This window comes from Lycium ferocissimum, unplaced genomic scaffold (assembly GCF_029784015.1).
Source record: "Lycium ferocissimum isolate CSIRO_LF1 unplaced genomic scaffold, AGI_CSIRO_Lferr_CH_V1 ctg10308, whole genome shotgun sequence".
Classification (NCBI taxonomy): domain Eukaryota; kingdom Viridiplantae; phylum Streptophyta; class Magnoliopsida; order Solanales; family Solanaceae; genus Lycium; species Lycium ferocissimum.
In genome coordinates, this window is record NW_026713255.1 from 29,200 (window position 1) to 38,807 (window position 9,608).

General features: G+C 43.6%; 1 protein-coding gene across 1 annotated transcript; it reads right to left on the minus strand.

Moving 5' to 3' along the window:
- Window positions 1-1,807: 1,807 nt before the first annotated feature.
- On the minus strand, window positions 1,808-9,370 carry LOC132041467 (uncharacterized). The gene is made up of 2 exons (XM_059432179.1): window positions 6,948-9,370; window positions 1,808-6,527 (listed from the first exon to the last, which is right to left on the minus strand). Exon 2 carries the CDS (start codon window positions 4,343-4,345, stop codon window positions 2,522-2,524), a length of 1,824 nt encoding a protein of 607 aa, XP_059288162.1. The 5' UTR covers window positions 4,346-6,527; window positions 6,948-9,370; the 3' UTR covers window positions 1,808-2,521.
- Window positions 9,371-9,608: the final 238 nt, after the last annotated feature.

Sequence of the window (9,608 nt, forward strand, 5' to 3'; positions counted from 1 at the left end):
TTTTTGAGGTGTAACAATTTGAATGTCGACGTACCAAGGTTTTCCATCAATCTCTGCTTCTACAAAAGTAAAGTGGGCTGGTTGATCTCTGATTTTGACTCTGACAGGATCAATGTATTTACAGTCGGATCTTTGAATCATGGATGCTATTGTCGCCAATGCCTCAGCAAACTTATTCTGGGTTATTGGTATATGTTTGAACTTGACTTCTTGGAACCGATCCACCAGTCTTTGCACAACTCCAACATATGGTATGATTTTCTCATTTTTGGTGGCCCATTCTCCTCGAACTTGATGAATCAACAAATCCGAGTCGCCAATTACCTGAAGGTTTCGCACATCATGTCAACGGATAAACGAAGGCCTATGATGCAAGCTTTGTATTCAACTATATTATTGGTGCAGCTGAAGTTCAACTTGGGGGCCACTGGATAATATTGGCCTGAGTCTGAAACCAAAACGGCTCCGATTCCTAATACTTTAAAGTTGACCGCTCCATCAAAGTATACTTTCTAGCCTAACTCATCTTCATTTTCTTCACCCTCAATTGTCGTCACTTCTTCATTCGGGAAGTAAGTCCATAAAGGTACAGGGTTGTCATCACGGAGATTCACTAGTAAATCATCTAATGCTTGCCCATTTACTTTACGTACGACGTATTGGATGTCGAACTCACTCAATAGCATTTTCCATTTGGCTAGCTTCCCTATAGGCATAGGTTGGCGAAAGATGTACCTTAGGGGGTCCATTCTTGAGATCAAATGGTTCGTGTATGAAGCCATATAATGTCTCAATTTCTGAGACACCCAGGTTAGAGCGCAACACGTTTTTTCCACCAAGGAATATCTGAATTCACAGGGTGTGAACTTCTTACTGATGGAATAGATGGCTCTCTCTTTCTTGCCTGTTTCGTCATTTTGCGCCAACATGCACCCAAAAGCATTTTCTGATACTGACATATATAGCAGTAAAGGGCTTCCCGGTCTTGGCGGGACCAAAACGGGTGGATTTGACAAGTATCTTTTGATTGTGTCGAAAGCTTTCTGACAATCCTCTGTCCATTTGGTTGGAGCATCTTTCTTGAGGAGTTTGAGAATTGGTTCTACAATTACTGTGGACTGGGCAATGAAGCGCCCAATGTAATTCAACCTTCCTAGGAAACTCACGACCTCTTTTTTTGTTGGTGGTGGTGAGAGTTCTTAAATTGCTTTGATCTTTGTGGGATCCAACTCAATACCACGACGACTGACTATGAATCCTAGCAACTTCCCGGCAGGCACTCTAAATGCGCATTTAGCAAGATTCAACTTCAAATCGTATTTGCTAGTCTGTAGAAGAATTTTCTCAAAAGCTCAAGATGATCATCACCCATTCGGGACTTGATGACGACGTCGTCCACATACATTTCAATCTCTCTATGCATCATATCATGAAAAATAGTGGTCATCGCCCTCATGTAAGTAGCGCCGGCATTCTTGAGCCCAAAAGGCATTACCCGGTAGTGATATACTCCCCATGGTGTGATGAAGGCCATTTTTTGAGCATCTTCTTCATCCATCAGTATCTGATGATAACCCGCGTAACAGTCCACAAAAGACTACACCTCATGTTTGGCATAATTATCAATAAGTATGTGAATGTTAGGGAGTGGGAAATTATCCTTTGGACTAGCACGGTTAAGATCACGATAGTCCACACAGATCCTCATTTTCCCATCCTTCTTTGATACCGAGACTATGTTTGCTAACCATTTCGGGTAGGGTGTCACTTCCACAACTCCGGACTGAATCTGTTTCTCGACTTCTTCTTTGATTCTGATGCTTACATCGGGCTTAGGCTGTCTGATTTTCTGCTTTACCGAGGCGAATCCCTCTAGAATTGGCAACCTATGAGCGATAATGTCTATACTCAAACCTAACATATAGGTGTATGACCCAGCAAAAACATCTTCATATTCTTTCAGCAGACTTCGATACCTTTCTTTCTCAAGTTCTATCAAATGTACACTTATCCTGGTTTCTCGAACCATTTCCTCGTTTCCTAGATTAACTGCCTCCGTTTCCTCTAGGTTTGGTGTTGGTCTATTTTCATATTCCTCTTCGACGTCTATCAACCCTTCTGGTTCAGTTATCTCTTCTTCTTGATCTTTGCTTTGTTCGTCATCGTTCTTAATTGTTTCGTAACATGTCATGACATTATTTGTGGCTTCTGTGTTATTACTGTAAAGCAAAGTAACACAATTATCAATCATATAAAAGCAATCTCAATTATGTATATATATATATATATATATATATATATATATAGGTAAAGTAAAACAATTTTGTCTTATTGCAAACTTTGAGGCGTTTTCATTGAAATTTAAAAAGAGCGATACAAACTGTGGTCCTGACTCGGAATGGAACATCGAGCCATTTCCATTATTAAACAACACGTAATAAGGAAGTGTAAAAGCATGAAAAGGCGGTAAGCCGGGCCTCAAAGCCGACTTTCGCCATTTTTCTGAAAGTGAGCATTCTTTCTACCGCAAGGTGAACAACGGGGTAGAAGTCCATCCACTTGACATTTCTCCTGGCTTAGCATGATGAATCTCCAGTGCTTCAAAGCATTCTTCAATGATGGCTGCGCATTCCTCTTCCCAAAACAACGTCCTTAAACCCTCTTCTGGATCCTCGCCGCTGTGACTCAATGGGCATGCGGTGAAGGACTGATATAGATGAGGAAATGGCTTTCTCATTTTAACAGGACCTCTTGGTCCATGTTCTGCTTCTTCTTCTTCTGCCTCACACGGCTTGTATCCAACCCCAAATCGATATTTCCCATTTTTGATAGTTACTGGTTTTCTAATTCCCTGTAAGTTCCTTCCCAGACCTTTCCCGGGCTCGAACCCATTTCTTATCATAGTCGTGGCAACCATTTTGTAGACCGGTGGCATAGGGATATCCTCATCATCCCCCCTGCGATCTAACATGGCTAATTCAATGGTGTGAAAATCAGTATCGCTTGGCGATTTTTCTATGACCGGTACTGAATTGTCCGGATAGTTATGGATACTTCCTTTACCGTGAATCACGACTTCTTGATCATCCCAGATGAATTTGAGAGATTGATGCAATGAAGACGCCACAACCCCAGCGGCGTGCAACCAAGGTCGTCCCAACAATAAGTTATAACTTGTTTTGATATCCATGATAATGAACTCCACAACGAACTCTGCGGGACCCATTTGTATGTGTAGATCTATTTCTCCAATTGGATCACTGGTTGCGCCATCATAAGCTTTTACATTTGTTCGACTCTGGCGGATTTTGCCAACATCATATCCAAGCTGTTTCAAAGTCGTCACAGGGCATACATTCAACCCAGCCCCTCCATCAATCAGCACTTGAGGGATAATCTTATCGCGGCATTTGACTGTTATGTGTAAGGCCTTGTTGTGGGTCTTACCCTCTCTTGGTAATTCGTCATCAGAAAATGATAGCCTATGCGCTCGTACAACATACCCTACAATCTCGGCCAATGTTTCACTTATAGTGCCGGCGGGTACTTGGACTTCATCCAAAGCTTTCATTAAGGCTAAGCGATGTTGAGACGAACTGAGTAATAATGACATTACTGATATCCTGGCAGGAGTCTTATGCAAGTGCTCAACAATCGAATAATCCTTGACTGGCATTTGCCTCCAAAAGTTTTCAGCTTCACCTTCAGTGATTGGTCTTTTCTGAGGATTTTCGCGACGTGGTGCTTCGAGTACGGGCTCTTCTGGAGTGTAACACCTTCCAGACCTGGTCATACCCTGAACCACAGCGGCTACCTCTTTTCTTTTGACCATCATCAGGTGCGGTGATTTGATCACAAAAGGTGCATTCTCAACTGGCCCTGATGTTTTGAGTACGAACGGCTCGTTCTGAATTCGAGCGACTGTTGAGGGATATTTGAGCATGAAGGGCTCTTTCTTGGCTACAACAGATGACTGGGACATCTCAGATTTCCTTGTCATGGGGCCTAACACTTCTTTTTGCTCTTGTAAGGACAACGAGGCGACGGTGCTTTCCAATCCTTCAATATCTGGACAAATGATCGCAGGGCTCTCTTCCCATTCATCACCTCTTTCTATCATGTGAATTTGATTCCCTCCATGCTTCGGGAGAGGATTTGTGTCCATATTTAGAGGTGTTGGCTCCAGGATAAGCTCATGATTGTCAATCATATCTTGTAGCTTGTGCCTTAAGTTTATGCAATATTCGGTAGTATGGCCAACTTGGTTAGAATGATAGGCGCAGATGAAATCTGGCATGTACCATCGATCCTTGGGGTTAGCAGGTTTTGGTGGAACAACATTCATTCGACCGACGTCTCTTAGTTTGGCAAACAAACTAGCCCTTGATTCTGGTAAAGGAGTGAATACTCTCGGAGGTTTCTTTTGGGGTGCCTCATAGTTCTTTGGTGGAGAAATCTTTGGTTTTGGAAAGTCTGGTTTTGTGGAGCTTGGTTATTGGGTGCTGGCATTTGATAATTTGGTCGTGGAGCTTGGTTGCTAGGTGCTGGTATTTGGTAATTTGGTTGTGGAGCTTGGTAGCCAGGTTGTGCGTAGCACACAGACATCGGGCTATATTGGGGTGAAGTGGTTATATAGCTAGTTGGTGGAGGCGATTGGTAGTTGTCTTGATTTTTGTGGGTTATCTCTTTTCCTCGGCTTTTTGGGCTAGTAGCTCTAGAAACATAAGCTACATCTTCTTTCTTCTTTTTGCCGCTCGTGGTGCCAGACGCACCTGCTCTATTTAGTACACTGACAATCCTGCCGGTCTTGAGGCCATCTTCGATGTCTTCCCCAACGGCGACTAAATCTGCAAAGGAGCTCCCTTTCATAGTTATCATTTTGTCAAAACAATCAGCTTCTTGGTACCGTATAAATGTAGCTACCAGCTCAGCTTCAGTCATAGGTGGTAGCACACGCACCGCCTCGTCTCTCCAACGACTGGCATATTCTCTATAGGTTTCGATCGATTTCTGACGGATTTTCTCCAATGAGAAGCGATCAGGCACATTTTCCACATTGAAGCGGAATCTCTCCATGAATGAACTTGCCATCTCCTCCCATGTCTTCCATCGACTGATGTCTTGTGAGATGAACCACTCCATAGTTGTTCCTGACAGACTTCGACTGAATAATCTCATGAGCAAAGCTTCGTTTCCGCCACTCCCAACCAACTGGTCGCAATAAGCTCTCAAGTGGGCCCTGGGATTGCCCGACCCATTGAAATGGTCAAATTTGGGAATTTTGAAACCTTTGGTAAACCCAAGTCTGGATGTATGCACAAATCAGAGTATCTCAGCCCCTCTTTCTTCTTAGAGCCCTGCTCTAGTTCAACGATTTTCTTCCCCATCTCCTTCTCGATTTTGTCTATTCTAGCCTCAAAGAACATTTCCATGTTCTCCAGTTCTAGTGAGGAGTCAATATGGGTGATATGGTCTTGAAAAGTAACATTTGGTTGCACGGGGCGGGTTGTAGGAGTTCCCGTTGCCCGAGGAGTTTGATAAGCGTTTGGGTTATGAGATGCTGTAGCATGAGCAGGTATTTGGAAAGCTGGTGTTTGGTGGGAGGAATTCCCCACATGGGTGGTGCTTTGGCGCAGTGGAGTTTGAAAAGTAGTTTCAGTCTGAGTTTGTGGGAAATGGTCAGGGATTGGTAAGTCTAAATTTGGGAAAGTGGGTGCAGGCCTTCTAGCCTCAGTATTAGTAGCATTTTCTTTTTCAGCCCTCAGGCGGGCTGCTTCTTCTCTAGCTTCAGCTAATTGCCTTATTAGCAGGTTAACGGCCTCTTCCAAAGGCATTCCAGCTATGTCAGCTGTTGGGGTACCCTCGACTAAGGCAGTTCTGTTCTGGTTGTTGTTTGGTGGCGGAGTCTCAGGCATGTTTTCTTCTTGTGGAGGGTTTAAGGACGCTACAACAGCTTTTGATCGAGTAACTGGTGCCAGCGAATCGACCCCTGTCTATAAGAGAAAATAACTCAAAGGCTCCCAAGTTAGTGTTAGTTTAGGCACAAAATACAAAATATCACATTGTTTGCAGTTTATAGCACATAGATTCATATATCTTATTTCAACTCTTGATTGATTTACATTCCGAGGGTATTTTGGTCGTTTTGTGTTTTTAGGGACATTGATTTTTTGGTAAGTGGTCTTCATGGTTGATTTGCTTCTACCCATCCTGTATTAAGGGGGATTTTAATTTTTATGATAAAAGGACCGAGTCTTAAATAGACTGCCTACGTATCCCACCAAAGGGAAATCAGGTCCGTCCGTAGTTCAGGAATACACAGAAAAGGTTTTTTTTCCTATGCTACCCGAAACTTAGTTTTCTACCCTGACCAGGCCTTATGTAGGCTTCCCACGTATCCCCAACGGGACATCAGGTCGGCGTGGTTCCGTTTACATAAAAGGGAAAGGGATATTCCTCTTAATTGAAAGCAGTAAAGGGATACTTAGATTTTTCTACCCAACCAATGCTAGGCAACTTTTCATTGTCTTCTCATCTTCATCTTCTATCCTTGTCTTCCTGCGACAATCCAAACGTGGCCCTCATTCACGAGGCGTTCTAATTCAAACTTGAAATCCACACATTCTTCAATGTCGTGGCCAGGGCGACCATGGTGAAATACGCAAAACTCTTTCTCTTGAAGGTCTTGGGCGACCCTGATAGGTTTGCGGCACTGCTCTTATCTTCTTCACACTACACAGTAGGGAGTGAATCCTGGCATATGACTCCTCGAATTTGGAGAAGTCACTTCTCCAGAACCTAACCCTCGATATCTTTTCTGGATGATTTCTCCCTTGGTCATGGGTCAGGAAAGAGTGGGGCCCCATAGTTGGCTAATTCTCCCTTGGTCAATCCATTGGACCAACTTCCTTTCCAGCGCTCCACACTCATTGGCTGTATGCCCCGACTGACTTCGGTGGTAGAGGCATTTCTTGTGGATCATGGAAGGAGCACACGGTGGCAACAGATTTGGGCTTTGCGCGTACACTCCAAAACTCCCCAAAGTCTCTAAGAGTTCTCGTTTGGACATTTCTACTGGCGCACCCCAATTGTGCGATCTTGTGCCTTTGAGAACAATTGTGCATGAAATCGGAGGTTCCTCGAGCTGAGATTCGCGCGGGTCTCCATAAACTTCCTGCTTCAAATTGGGGATAAGCAAATCGTCGTCTCCATAGGGTATGGGGTCAAGCCCTTTTTGTTGACTGAGTGGGACATAACTCCCAAGTGGTGCTTCCGGCACTTTTCCCCGTTTTACCCGATTGGCAGGGTGTTGCTTAGTTAGTTCCTCAACATAAGCTAGGAGAGTTTCAGCTTCTTTCATCTTCTCATTGGCTGCCCTAGTGGTCTGGACAGCTTCTTTCATTCTAGCAGTAGCTAGGGCTAGGCTATCGTCCCACTGTCGGTTTTTCCTACTTGTTGCTTCCATGTCCTCATCGTCACTGACTAGATTGATGTAAGGAGAAGTTGCACTCATGCTGTCCGGAGTCTCCATTTCCTATTAGCAAATCAACCTTTTGAGAGTGGAGCTAAATTAGTTTTGTGGGTTGTCTTCTTGGTTTTTCTTTTAGGTAGTGTCCGGAATGTGGACCAATCAAGAGTTTTAATAATATATATGATTTTCACACAAAACAGTTATATCAAATAAGCATTTAGACAATATATAATTCATTTTCCTATACCTCGTTACTCCAAGGCTACTAACGCATGAAGTAAAATTGTGCCATATGTAAAACAAATTTATTGTTTCCCAAAAATAAAAATCCCAATGCTTTTCATTAATAATATCTTTCCCAAGTGGGATTACAAGGCTTTAAAGTAAATGAATGCAATAATATCAAAAGAAGTCCACTCCTCGGATCGAAATCTGCTCCCTCTCAGTCCGTGCCTTCTTAGCCCTTCGAAGGGCGGTCTGAATGGCTACGTGGGCTGGCATCAATGCTGTCCCGATCCACTGACCCCTCTGAACATCAGTCAATGACGTCCCTGTATCTATGGCTCCCCTAACAAAAGTGTCAAGCCATTCTAAACTCGTCAATGAGGCATCCGCCTCGTCTGTCAAACTCTTAATTACATTTTGATCATATTCTGTTTTTGCTTGATGATTCGCTGCCCTTTCTTCTGCTTGTCGTTTCATTCTTCTAACCTGAATTGCCTTCGTGGCTTCCCTATCCATGGGAAATTTGTAAAGGTATGGACCTGGAGTGGCAGTACCTGCTAACTCAGCCCCAAGCCACTCATAGTAATCTTCGTCATGACCTGGATTATTTGGATCCTCGTCCAACTTGTCTTCTTTTATCACATTCTTCCAATCTTTCCTAGCATCTTGTATACCCTCGATATGACCTTCTTCGTAGTCTCGCACAAACTCTCCCATATCTCCTACATTTGGGATGACCTGTCTCATACCGAACTGTCTAAGTACCCTCAAAGGTGCGTAGGGTCTGATCCCCCTAATGCCCATAAGTGGTAAATATGGACGTCTACGGCTCTTGACACAAACAGACTTGGAATGGAAGTCAGGCACTCTCCACCTAATGTGTTCTTCTCTTATTCTGGAAAAGATGTGAGCCCATCCCACTTTGTCTTGAACCCCACAAGGTACGGTAGCGATGCTCAGATCATCTTCCCTCCGGGCCGGATCTCGGCGGGAGGTTGAACCATTCTTATCTAAATGCTTAAGTATCCACCATTGAACCAGGAGATTGCAACCCTGGAAGTAATAATAGCGGTTGAGACACTTCCCTAAAGCTCGGTATATGTCTGACAAGATGATAGGGATGATATCAAAGTACTTGGTATGCCCGTCTGTTGTAACGCCTCTAAGGACAGAATGGGCAACAAAGACAACCCTGGTGTCTATGGCTAGGGAAGAATTTAGTGGAAATACCATGGTTCCTAGCAGGCAAGTAATGAAGGCTAGTGTTTGGTTGGCTTCCCAAGATTGGAATGAAGGAAACTCAAGGATGTGGTTTTCATACCCCTGTTTGGACGAATACCTCCCATACAGCTCCCTAAAGGCTATTGTGGGCCCCTGTGCCCAGTCAGCTTTGTTGACAGCAAACATGTCTTTGATTTCTTTTGGGGTAGGTTTGTGAGGGATGAGGATATTTTGAGCTAACTTCTTTTTGGATCTGTTTGCGCTTCCCGCGCTTTCCAAGACATCTCTAATTTCTTCTAAGGTGGGAGTCATCTCTATCTCTCCAAACCTAAACACCATTCTGTCATTATCCCAATAACCAGTAATAATCTCTAGCAAACCCGGATCCCCAACCATATTCATCAACGAAGGTAGATGCCCTATGCAACCCTTTATCTTTTTTTTCCGATCATTAGTCAAACCTTCCCATCGTAGAGATACATATGTGTGGGTAGTAGGTGTTATGTGATCTTATCAGTGTATATTTTGTACGTCATTTTGTAGCCTTATAGGCCTATGCTTATATATGTTTTGGGAGAAGTCTGGAGACTGTTTCATAATAAGTTATGTTGAGAATGATATATGCCCAGGTTGAGTATGATAGTTAGCATGATAAGTGGTGCTCGGTAGTCAGCTCCGAGTACCTGTCATG